General features: G+C 37.4%; 1 protein-coding gene across 3 annotated transcripts in view; it reads left to right on the top strand.

Annotated features, from left to right (window-relative positions):
* The window catches only part of shroom3 (shroom family member 3), a 65,130-nt gene that overhangs the window by 15,091 nt on the left and 36,081 nt on the right, over window positions 1-13,958 (top strand). Inside the window, exon 1 of one of the 3 annotated variants that reach the window (XM_039657418.2) lies at window positions 3,228-3,748. The exons of 1 other annotated variant lie outside the window; for it this stretch is intronic. In XM_039657418.2, coding sequence (XP_039513352.2) covers window positions 3,714-3,748 — 35 coding nt within the window. In that variant the 5' untranslated portion in view covers window positions 3,228-3,713. Of the gene's footprint in view, window positions 1-3,227; window positions 3,749-11,495; window positions 11,667-13,958 lie in introns of those variants that run through there. One more of the 3 variants, XM_039657419.2, reaches the window with a different exon arrangement.

Here is a 13,958-nt window from a genome sequence, read left to right on the forward strand (position 1 = left end):
TGATAAACCAAAATGTATTGTTTGTTCAGAAGTGGGTGTAGTAAAGGAGTAAATTACGACAATTTGATACCCATGCAGAAAAAAATTATAATGACCATGACATTTTTTGTTAACTTCTCAGCTTAAGTGAATTATTATTTAACCTTTGCATTATTGTTGAACCAGGGTATTAAGAAAAACTCTAGAATAGTAAGAGCTGACGTCAGAAATACCAGTGATATCAAACCGGGTTTTTGAGACAGTCTTTGGTTCACTGCAGTTTTAAAGAGAAAATATTCAGCAATGGTGTTGACATGAATTTGCACATAATTTAGTCTCAAAGCATATTAAAAACACCACATAGACATAAACAACATTAAAATCTTGATTTTTCACCACAGGGTGACTTTTAAATAGTTTTGTCAATCAGTACTGTTGCTTAGTTTGTGCAAGACTGTAGACTAAACCATGACCGCATACAAAGTAGTCTGGCACTGCCGTTATCAACATTACTGCAGCAGGGTGGACGTGTTTGACACCACTAAAAATAGAAAACACTTTCCTACTGATAAAGACATGCGTACAGGTCTAATGCTGTCTTACCTTTTGCTGTCATTAGACTCCTGGACTGTTAACCCATTGAAAAGCACATGCTAGACACATGATACGGGCTTGAGGTTCACCTGAAACTGACAGGTGTGGAGCGTTGCCATGGTGACAGGTTGATGTGTACAGTGAGGCCTCTAGGGGGCGGGACTGAGCAAAGAGCAAAGAGGACTAGCATCACAGATGACACAAAGACGCCTGTGTTCTCACAGGAGTGAGAAATGCTGGGTGGTTTACAGTATTGCATGTGTTGTGGTTTCAGGGCCAGTACACAATAATCTGTATTAGTCAAGAGAAGTAGTTTTGAAGAACTGTTCAGTTATGATACCGGATGATTCACACATGATTGTGAAAGCCTGTGCTGCTTTCAGGACTACACGTGATTCTCTGATTGTTGATGTTTTAAAAGAGTTTATACATACGGGCTTCCAAAGTTACATTTTAATATTCATTAAATGTTTGAAACACAAAAGATGATATTTTGAACAATGTTTCAACCACTTTTGTCTATTCAATGAAAGTTAATGGTGTCCAAAGATCAACATTGGAAGTCTTTGGAAATTTTATTGTATAAACAAAAAAGGAAGCATTTTTAAATATCATATTGTATTTTCCACAAAAAAAGAGAGGTTTTGAATGATATGAGGGTGAGTAAAAGATGATAAGTTAGATTTTTGGGTTAACTGTCCCTTTTAAATTAGTTTAATGCATATACCTAATTTGACATCAAATGCATTCTGTTCTGTCAAGTTTCTAAAGACTGCTTTGTAGAAATTAAAGGAGAAATTAAAAATTGTATATTGGTATTTGCAAAGATGTGCCATAACTAGTACTGTTGAGCAAACATTTGAACAAACTCCATCCTATTTTTTATGGGCGAATTTTCTGAATTTTAGCCATTACAGCCATTCGGCATTACAGTATAATTGAAAGCTATATATTTTTTAAAATATTTATTAGGCTTTAAAAAAACGTTTAATTTCAAGTGAACTTCAAACAATCAAACCTATTGTAATCAATGTCACATTTAGCTGTCCTTCAATAAATCAGGGCAAATTTCTTTTTTTATTTTGTCCCAGTCGGACCAGTTAAGATTTTTACTTGCCCATATAACCTTGTTAACAGTGCTTTAAGGTTTTTTAGGTAGGTCTAACATGTAGGATATATATAAATTGAGTTATCAAATAATGTGTAACAAGACAATGGATGACAAACAAAATGTATGCTGCTTTAATTGCAGTAAATATTTGTAGAGTTTATATATATATATATATTTATATATATAAATGTCAATGTAATCAATTACGAAAATAAGTTGATTTGTGTGGCTTTTTTTTAAGAATGAACAAATTAATTAATAAATAGGCTTTTTCCAAAAGTATTCTTCTGATTTCGAGAGAGAGTGCGAGTCTTTGGCATGGGGTGACAATGACATCAGACACTGCAATTTACACAGTGAGGCACACACACACACACACACACACACACACAAGGCCTCTCTCAGCCTGGATAATGCTCTTATAATGGGAGGCATTGTGTCACACCTGGTTTTGTGAGGACAGTGTTGGTGTCACGTTCACCCAGCCTGACTCCAGATCAGAGGTGAAAGAACATAGGGAAATGCAAAAAGAGAGGGATTGTCATTCTCAAGTACAGAGAGGAAACAAGATGTTTGCTGGATATTGAGGGCAATCTCAAATCACAACGCTGCAATCTGATTGGCTGCCTTTACGCAATTTCCATAGACAAGGGGCACAGGTGTTTTTCAGTGTGGCAAAAAAAAAAAAAAACTTTTTTTGTTGTGTTCTGCTGAAGGAAGAAAGCTATACCGCTGTGGAACAAACCAAAGTTTCATAGCTGCTACTTTGAGTGCTTCTGAGGAATGAATAGTTTCCAAGAATCAAAGCTTCCAAGGAAGAGCTAGATTTTACAAAGACTTTCAAATGCATGTTGTTGAAGTTTCGAAAGATTTTAGTAACAAGAATTTATTCCAATTGACCTCCACCCTTCACATAACACTACACAGGTTTGCAGTTATGAAGGAAGTCTCTTATGATTACCTAAGCTGCATTTATTTATCGGAGAACATGTTGAAAACAGCAACTTTAAAAGTTTTCTATTTTAATATGTTTTAAAATGCAATTTATTTCTGTGATACAAAGCTGAATTTTCAGCATCATTACTCCAGTCTTCAGTGTCACATGATCTTTCAGAAATCATTCAGATATGCTGATTTGAACGTTTCTTATTATTATCAATGTTGAAAACCTTTTAACTGCTTAATATTTTTGCAGAAACCGCTATTCAAATTGATGAATTGAAAGTCCAGAAGAACATTTATTTGAAATGGAAATCTTTTGCAACATTACAAATGTCTTTACTTTCACTTTTGATCAAATGAATGCGTCTTTGCTGAAGAAAAGTATTAATTTCTTACAAAAAAAAACATACTGACCCTAAACTTTTGAATGATAGTGTATACAGAATACAGCGAAGTGTTGTCAGAACAGCTCAGCAGTGGAACAGTCTGGTGAAGGAGGATGTTGATTTACATATGAGTCCAGAGGTCAAACATCGGTGGGAAGGAGGGAAAGAAAACACAAAGGAAAGCTCAACAATGCGAAAACACACACACACTCTTTGGTACTCCAGGTTTCCTTCAGTTTCTTTTCTCGTGGTCATTTTCTGTGTTGACTCTGTTAAGCCTTGTGTGATCTCTCTAGCCTGTCAGAGTCAAGCCTCAAAGTCCAACAAGCCCGTCTCGGCAACGGGCCCGGCGGGCCCGGCAACGGTTGCCGTGTGGCCTATGACATCATCGCCTCGCCATTCAGGAAGAGTTATACAAGAGAAAGGACTTGAGACTGTGTGTCAAAGGGGGAAGGTATCTGAGAACGTCAGATCTCGCTGATGATGAAGTGATGTGCAACTTCCACGATTTTCCAAGGATAACAAAATCAGACACTTTTGTGAATAGACCAGACTCGATTGGGTCCAAATAATCGTGGAGATCTTTAGTTATGTCCAGGGGAAGCAAGCCTAAAGCCTCTTACAGCTGAGTAACAACTTTTAAGAGCGTTCGTTCAAGCTCAAGTGAATGCTTGGAGAGATCAGGTCTCAGTCCAGATTAGATGAAGGATACAGAGGCGTTTGCTGAGTCAGCCAGGTATGTAAAACACATGAATGATTCACAGGGGCAGAAATTACTTATGTGTTTTGTATGCAAATTTGGAAGTGGAATTTAAAAGTTTTTAAGGAGTAATCCTGTTCCAGAAGAAATTTTTATTGAACAGATGATACTCTTTCTTTAAAGCTGCAGTCCTGCTTGCCTTAGCTCGATTCAAAGTGGTAAGATTGTAATAATGTTTTAATTCCAGTGGTACTGGTGGATTTCCACTGGAGATTTGAGCATGTCTTTGCGTCATTACGTCACATCTGTACACATAAAGGAGCCTCGGCTAGTCGGCTATATTGAGTCATTACGTGACATCTGTACAGATAAAGAAGAGTCTCGGCTAGTCGGCTATATTGAGTCATTACGTCGCATCTGTACACATAAAGAAGAGTCTCGGCTAGTCGGCTATATTGAGTCATTACGTCACATCTGTACACATAAAGGAGTCTCGGCTAGTCGGCTATATTGAGTCATTACGTGACATCCGTACAGATAAAGAAGAGCCTCGGCTAGTCGGCTATATTGAGTCATTACGTGACATCTGTACAGATAAAGAAGAGTCTCGGCTAGTCCGCTATATTGAGTCATTACGTCGCATCTGTACACATAAAGAAGAGTCGGCTAGTCGGCTATATTGAGTCATTACGTCACATCTGTACACATAAAGGAGTCTCGGCTAGTCGGCTATATTGAGTCATTACGTCACATCTGTACAGATAAAGAAGAGTTTCGGCTAGTCGGCTATATTGAGTCATTACGTCACATTGCACATAAAGAAGAGTCTCGGCTAGTCGGCTATATCGAGTCATTACGTGACATCTGTACACATAAAGAAGAGTCTCGGCTAGTCGGCTATATTGAGTCATTACATCACATCCGTACAGATAAAGAAGAGTCTCGGCTAGTAGGCTATATTGAGTCATTACATCACATCCGTACAGATAAAGAAGAGTCTCGGCTAGTAGGCTATATTGAGTCATTACGTGACATCCGTACTGATAAAGAAGAGTCTCGGCTAGTCGGCTATATTGAGTCATTACGTGACATCCGTACAGATAAAGGAGAGTCTCGGCTAGTAGGCTATATTGAGTCATTACATCACATCCGTACAGATAAAGAAGAGTCTCGGCTAGTAGGCTATATTGAGTCATTAAGTGACATCCGTACAGATAAAGAAGAGTCTCGGCTAGTAGGCTATATTGAGTCATTACATCACATCCGTACAGATAAAGAAGAGTCTCGGCTAGTAGGCTATATTGCGAGTGAGGATGTTGGAAGTGGAGATTCATAGCCTTTTCTCTCAGCACTTGATATAATTAAACTTCAAACGACAATCACTAGTGACAACAGATTCACCTGCTATAGAATGCAAAAGACTTTGTTCGGACTTCGAAGTGGCTAAAGAAAAAAAGAGACGGCAACCGGACCCACACGAAAACAAGGATACATATTGGAAGGACATTACATGTAGTCACGTATTGCTGACGTTGTTAACATTAACAATTTGAGAACAAAGTAAAATTTACATGGTTTTGCGTGATATGATAAGCAATTTTTAGATTTGAGCAGCGTGATTTACTGCAATGTCAGAACCAGAACAAAAATGGATGTTACTTGTTCAGAGGATATTTTTCGGTGAAAATTCTTATGTTGTTCATACTTCCAAAAATAATAATCTGTGATTCTGAATGCCAGTATCCACACTGGCGCGGTAACTGACAGCCACACACTCCCCTCAAACATTGTGTTCATCCACGCTGTGTCGTGTTGTACTTGACAAGACACACGTAAAGTTGATTATTCCGCTAATAACTGCAATTGCAGATTTCGAACAGAGATGGCGACAGAGGAAAAACTATTGGCAAGAACTATCGGCATCTTTCAGAATTGCTAAAATTTTCAAACAGGTTTCCTGAATACCCTAGTCTGTCTTTGGTTGGAAAACAGGTAGTTTCACCCCAAACTCACATCATTTGTTGAGCTAATGCTTTTTCTAGAGTGCTGCAGTGATGACATATTTTTGTAGGCCATCCTGGTTCCCTCAACAAAAAGCTTAAAGGATTTTCCCAATGATTATTGCAGAAAATAAGATCTTTGACCCAGAAAATGTTGTTTATTACATGTTGTTTTCATCATGATGATCTTAACACAACTTTTTTAGGGGTGTCATAATTCCTTGATTAAATTCAAGTACTCGATTTAAAAAAATCCACTAATGCAACTTACCCGTGTCGAGTAACCAGTAAAGTACCGAAGGTTGGGCATTTCACGAAACAAGAAACCATGAACTGCATTATTAGACCGTTTTGTAAGGCTGCACAATACATTTAAACATTTAAAAAACATTCTATAGCATAGTGCTATTGTAAATTTACAAAGACATAGCCCCGCAGGTTTAATATCCATGCGATTTATTTACATGCGTTGGTTACTTTCATGCATCTCAGAGTGGCTTCATTCACAGTAAATTATGCTCCATGTCAACTGGTATCGTTTAAGTACGTGGAGCATTTGGGTAGCTTATAACGTTCATCTAACATTCATCATTGATAAGGTAAATCTTTTATAAACCTACGTCAACATAGGAGAATACATCAATGTTTCTAAATATGCAAATCGTTAATCACGAAGTGTAACAACACTAGGTCGTTGGCGCCCCCTGCAGGCATTTGTTATAATACATATACATAAGATGATTGTTTATATAATGTATTATAACAATGTTGTTCTATGAAACCATGATTAATTGCTTTTGATATTTTATTTGAACCAAATATTATTGCCTCATTGTTAAGTCTTTGCTTAAGTCTATTTTTACTACAAAAGTTTTTTTGATTACTCGATTAATGGCCAAAATTACAGACCGATTACTCAATTACCAAAATTATCGTTGGTGACAGCCCTACAACTTCCATGAATTTTATATCTCAATACAATTGACAGAAGTAAACTGTGAACAAACTACACGTTCGACAACCCTTTATTTAAAGGTACATTATGTAACTTTTTGCACTCTAGTGATAAAAAAAAACATACATTTTGTGGAAGAACATTGTTCTGGTCTCTCTCTTTTTTTTCTCATTCATAACCTGGTTATGAGGGTGAGAGACAGAAATAAACCATTCTTACCACTAAAACAGATAGTCAGTCTCAACGTGACACTCAGGAGCACTGTAAATATTTAACAATGTCTTGTTAAATTATGCTTACGTGCCAAGAGCCTCCACCTAACACCTGCCTGCTTCTCTCGGTCTCTGCTTTCTCCTCTCTCACCTCATTGGAAGACTAATTACAGGCATAAGAAACACAAGACATGTCCTGAATGGACTACCATCTTATACTGCATATATGCTCTATTCTGCCTACTACATTTAAAAAAATTTTTATGTGATCATCAAACAAGGATGTTAAAAACAGAATGGAAGGCCAGGTACAGTGCGTTGTGGGAAATTTACCAGTTAATGTATTGGATTTGCTTCAAAGTTTGTTTTTATGGCTGTACACCTGAATAAAAAATTGGTCTAGGAACAATTTTCACTGAGAAATTGCTACCAAACTTAAAACAGCAAGTAACACTGAAATAAACATGAAATTTTGAGGTAGAAAGATTTAAATAGCATTTTCTTGTAAAGGCATATTAAGTAATCTTTAATTACAACTTTGTGTACTTACATTGTCACATTGTTCCTTTAGGAGGATGAATTTAGATGGAACAATTTCTTTTCAAAGATGATTTTAGCTTGCTGACAGTCTTGACAGGTGAAGGGTATTTAGGTGAACTGTCAGTAATTACTCACTATGTCGTTCCAAACCCGCAAGACTTTCGTTCATCTTCAGATCACAAATGAAAATCCTTTTGATGAAATCTGAGAGCTTTCTGTCCCTCCATTGACAGCTACAACTTTAGCTCTTCTACAATTAATGAAGAGGTCATAAAACTAGTCCGTAATGAATTGAGCTGCTCCAAATTTTTTGAAGAGACTTGATTGCTTTATATGATGAACAGATTTCATTTTTTTATTCACGTAAACAGAAGCTCAACCGAACCTGCTTGATACGCAAGAACAAATCTCATTGGTTCTTGCGAAAGCTCAAACGTGCTGCGTAACACGAAAATGAATCTCATTAGTTGTTGTGGAAGCTCAAAGTTTAATTAATGAAATATCTATAAACTCATTACTTAAACATACCAATTGAAAATCGGTGTTGGTTGTCTATTGAAAACACAGTCACATTCTGCAAAAATGCTACCAGACTGGTCCAGAGATGTGCTGCAGACTTGCCTGTCCTCTGAAACACAAGGCTTCAGGTGTGTGTGTGTGTGTGTATGACATTGAACGTGAAGACACTGTAAAGTAAGATTGAATTATGTCCACTCGGTGTTTAATCAAACATTTGCATGTGTGCATTTGCATGTGTGCAAAAAGACATGATGCAGTTGGTGAGGTTCTACCTGACCATACACACACACGCACACACACGTGTATCCGACATCTGACCCTTAGCACACACCTGAAACTGATCACATGCTAATGTGGACCTGGACCTGTTTTATTATAGGCTGATCAGGGCATTAGATACTAGCATACACCTTTGGTTTGTTTATATATCAACACAGGGAAATGGATCAGTATTATTATGGCAGTTATACAGCTTGTTGCATAACACGTTTCGGTGCACTCTGCCAGACCACTATAGAAAAAAAGAGATACTGGCTTGTAAATTAAACAAACAGTGTTTACTGTGTGGCCTTTTATTTGTCCTGACTGTCAGAAACAGTGAAAAATAGAAAGAGAGCTAAAACTGTAATTGAGCCCAATGGTAGTGGGTTTGCACAAGGCATTATCTATCTATCTATCTATCTATCTATCTATCTATCTATCTATCTATCTATCTATCTATCTATCTATCTATCTATCTATCTATCTATCTATCTATCTATCTATCTATCTAACTTTAAATATGTTCTAATCAGCTGTAATTCTGTTGCATCATGCAGCATTTTGCTGTCAGCGAGGGAAAATATGCGTGATGCTGTGTCTTGATACTGTAGGTCACATTGTTAGTCACATTACTGCTGCATCTGATGCAAAGATCTCAGTCTTTAATTTAAAGGGGGGGAGGGGGGGGGGGGGGGTTGGCTAAAAGGCCCAGATGCTGTTTATTGCGTTTTACTCCCATTGAACACATTGCGTTGAACACCCTCCTCCACCCACAAACAAGCACACTTGCACCCACCCCCCAATTTGGACTGAATGCTTTGTGGTGGTCAAGGTTTGTATGTTTCTATGGTGACGGTCAGCTCACCACACACAGATGCAAGGCGCAGGATTCAAAACAGGTGTGGAATAGGACGGGTTTCCCTTATTCCCACCTGTTAGAGCAATTCAAGAGCCTTTCCTGATATTGCCACCCACCTGCCCTTTTATATATATATATTAGTGCTGTCAAATGATTAAAATATTTAATCACGATTAATCGCATTAATGTCATAGTTAACTCGCGATTAATCGCACATTTTTATCTATTATAAATGTCTCTTGATTTCTTTTTGGCCCATTATTTTTTCTCATTTTAATGCTCTTATCAACATGGAAAAGTGGATCGGCTTGCTTTGTGCAAATGTTTTTAATTGAAAACAACATTGGCATATACTGTGTTCAAATTCACAATAAAAAATTCTCACTTGGAGCAAATAATCTCTCACACAATGTAACACTGTCCATCAATAAAAGGGTTAAAAAGAAATACTTACGAGGTCCTGATATTGACGAGAGGGCGGAGAATTCGCATCAGCTGTGTGTGTGTGTGTGTGTGCTTGGCCATCATCAAGCGGTATTTCAGACTAGACGTGCTGCGATGATGATAGCTCAGTTCACAACGACAAAACACACAGATACTTTGATCTTGTCAATGGAACCATTTTGCAACTTTTTAAAAGTAAACTTTCCATTCAGAATCTTATTGGCATCCATTTCGGTGTCTCGCATTCGTCATACTCTCAAAACGTAACGTTAACCTACTATTTGGCCGGTTCGCAAGCCAAACGAGTGTGTGCGGCGTGCCTGTTGTTTTGTTTTCCGGTCTAGCAAGATTCGCTTGTGCTTTGATCGGCGAAGCAACAAAACGTCCTCGCGCGGTGCAAGCCATTAAAATGGATTTCATAGTGCACCAATGTCGCGTCCTGTTGCAAAAGCATGTGAAAGAAAACTACAATGTTTTACAATGTTAATCGCATGCATTAAAAAATTGATGCCGTTAAAATGGGTTTACGTTAACGCCATTAATAACGCGTTTAACTGACAGCCCTAATATATATAGGCAGGGAGGTGCCACTATGAAGTCTCTTATACTCATAATAATTGCTGCATGTATTTGATCAAAAATAGTGGAAGAATTGTAATATCGTTAAAGGGTTAGTTCACCCAAAAATGAAAATTAAGTCATTAATTACTCACCCCCATGCTGTACCAACCCCGTAAGACCTTCGTTCGTCTTCGGAACACAAATGAAGATATTTTTGATTAAATTTGAGAGCTGTATAACTACCACATTGGCTCCTAAGGGACTGCTTCTTGACGGCCCAAAAAGTCAATGAAGAAAATGTTTAAATATCCCAAGTGACTACCGTGGCTCAACTATATGTTTATCAAGCGACGCGAATACTTTTTGTGCGAAAAAACAAACAAAAATAACGAGTTTATTCGACTATTTCTTTTCTTCCTTGTAGGCCAGAACGAGACTTCCTTAGATTTCCACGACGCATGCGCGAGATTTGCGATCTGCTCACACCAGCTTACACTACTTCAGATCGCAATTCTCGCGCATGCGTCATGGAAATCTAAGGAAGTCTCGTTCTGGCCTACAAGGAAGAAAAGAAATAGTCGAATAAACTCGTTATTTTTGTTTGTTTTTTCGCACAAAAAGTATTCGCGTCCTTTAGTCCTTTAGGAGCCAATGTGGTAGTTATACAGCTCTCAAATTTAATCAAAAATATCTTCATTTGTGTTCCGAAGACGAACGAAGGTCTTACGGGGTTGGTACAGCATGGGGGTGAGTAATTAATGACTTAATTTTCATTTTTGGGTGAACTAACCCTTTAAGTATTATTACAACGAAAACAACTAAAAACCCAGTATTATGCCAGTTGTTAACCCTGCCAGGCCAGTAGTTGCAGACGTTGTATTGAGCAGCACAAACACAGTCCTCTAGACCACCATTGTTTTAGTTGCGCATGCCTGTTGACTGAACACGTTTAACACGTGCATGAAGTCACTTTTTTCACAAATCTACATTTTTGTAGTTCCACAGAGAGGATAACTTGCACTTGGAAACCCATTTTCAAAAGTTTGCATTTGCGGGTCCCGAAAAACACCGTTGCCGTGTAAATGAACGGCCAAAATGCATAAAGTGTATATAAACAGCCCCTAAAACTGTGATGGAAGGTGAAAATGAGGATATGAACTCAGATGTGAAACTGGTTGAGTCACCACAGGTAAAAATATTTAAATGTCCATTAGCATGAGCTTCAATGAGGAAAAGTGGGGGGAAAGAAAGAGGCCGAACAAGAGGAAAGAAAAACAAAGAGAGAGAGAGTTAGCCTGAAGGCAGGACGAGAGGAACCTGCTCTGTGACATCACCGCTGTGGCTTTCAGTCAGCCCTGCGGCTCCTCTGATTGGCTGAGAGGACGCAGTCGTTTGCCTCTGATGTGTGTCACCCGTGTTTGGGAGCGAGCAACAGAGAGATGTTGTTCTTCCCCTACCAGTGTGGAGTCTGTGTCTAGTATGTGGAGCCAGTCTCTTTTAAACCTCAATGAGTGAAGTTAGGATTTATTTCCTGTTGCTTTGGATGTGTGACTGCAGGTTTGTTTAGGTCTGTGCTGGGACAGACACTCCATCTGCGTGACAGGTACTGTAATCCCGTTCACATACATGCATTTAAAACGGGTAGAAGTCGTTTCTAATCTTACTGCTGTGTCTAACAATGTGTCTTTGTTTGGAATAAATCACACAACAGTTATATATCATGATATAAATAGGTAGCTGGCAAGCGACAGCAGTGACTCAATCGAAACCTGTTTAAAACCGCATTTTTCTAATTACTGTTTTATGACCTTATTAATTCTGTGATCACATGGAATATCTGTACCGTAAAAATGTAATTAGTCACTTTTTATGACTATTAAGTGAGCTGTCAGATGAAACTGCATATTTGGATGCATATTTTTACAGCATCCAAAAATATGCAGTTTTCTTAAGTTTAACCTTGATCTTGCAAAACCTTGAAACTAGTGAAGCTTCCAGGTGTGTTTGGTTGAATATTTAACAGATCTCTAATATTGCATAAATGAATGAGATCATGGTGTGATGGCTGTGAGTTTGGTTACTGTGAGAAAGTCGTTTTGTTTAATTGCATGTGAACTCCCTGTTTCCATATGCAAATGAAAGGCTTGTCTGTTTTGAGTTTGTGTTGAATAGACTGCGAAAAATGATTTACTGAATATAAATGAAATGCTGATGTTCGTCACTGTGTTTTCAGCTCAGTTTCTAGGTTTAATGGTTGTGTTTGGTAAGGTAAAAGGCATTTGTTTATTTATACAGCACTGTATATAATACAGATTGGTTTAAAAGCACCTTCATGTTAAACAGGAGTGTTAATGTTGTAATTATTCAGTTCAATTTAGTTCAATGTTGTTTCAGTTCCGATTAATAACAGTGTCCGTGTTGCAAAATTCATACATTCAAGTTATCATCATACGTAATTCTCATTGCTTTTGTGTTTGATAAATACTGTTCAGATAAATGTATATAATCTGATCTCTTTTATTCTTTTTAACCTTCAAATTGTCTTTGTTTCATGTTCACACTTCTGGGCTTCGGGGTCTATACGACCCCAACAATTGATTGAGTATTTGTACAAAAAATATACATTTTTAATCATATAAATAATATATCATTTGTTTTGTTTACTTCTCTTCATTAATGCTGTGTTTTTGGAGCTATAAAGTACTTTTGTATCCATATACCACACAATTCCTCAACTACTCCATTAGCTTTAGCATTAGCATATGATATAATATTTATTATACATTGCATTTAAAAATTTTCAGATTCATGCCGGATTTTTTTATTTATTTATTTTTTGACACATGAAGAAAATATATTTAGTTTTTTTTCCACATTTCCCATTCATTTCAATGTGGGGTCAAAATGACCCCGAAGACCAGAAGTGTAAACATATTTTTTTACATACCTTCAGAACAACCGAATCAAGCCCAGTTTTTTTGTGTGTATAGATAGATAATGTATGAAAAGTCACAAAATCTTGTTCCATTGAGATGAAGGGAACCTTTTTTTTTTTGTTAAGTAAAAGTCTATTTGGGTCGTATAGACCCCATGACCCGATTGAGGGCTACAAAGTAATATTTATCATCCTTTTAAAGGCACAGTATGTAAGTTTTGCCGCTAGAGGTCGCCATTTCAATACTGTAACAAAGTCTTAGCCACAGCTGGCCACGGCCGCTGCCACTCCTTTCATTTTTGTTGTTTATTTTTATGATTAAATTTACGTTTACAGGTTCCCACCTCCTTCTTCCCTTAACTTGAACTTTGTTACAGTTTTGTTTGATCACTTAAATTCACATTAAGGGGTGGGAATTTTTTGGTACCTCACGATTCGATGCATATCGATTCTCGGTTTTAAATCAAATTTCGATCCGACATGCTTTGATTTGATTCTAGTGTACTGTTTTGGGTTACTTTTCCTATTTGACTGTGGTAGACAGTTTAATGGGTCTTTTCCGTGGCTTATTGTGATTAAAGGTACGATATGCAGGAGTTTTGCAGTAAAATATCCTAAAACCACTAGGCCAATGTTATATATTTTGCTTAGTTGAATACTTACAATATCCCAAATGTTTCCAACTATTTAAAAATCGCTAAATAAAGCACTATATATTAAAGCGTTCTACTGAAATAAAACCGGAAGGCGAGGGTAACGCGGTTGTGATGTCACTGACAGGTGACACAATGACACGGGCCGTTACATTGGATAGAAATTGTGGATTTATTTGGATTTTAAACTTTGTTGGAAACGTTTGAGATAAGTACACACGTCAACAAAATATATACAAAATATTCGTAGTGGATTTTAGATATTTTATTCCAAAATTGTTATACTGTGCCTTTTAAGTAGTGTTGC

This window comes from Pimephales promelas, chromosome 19 (assembly GCF_988280905.1).
Source record: "Pimephales promelas chromosome 19, fPimPro1.hap1.1, whole genome shotgun sequence".
NCBI lineage: Eukaryota > Metazoa > Chordata > Actinopteri > Cypriniformes > Leuciscidae > Pimephales > Pimephales promelas.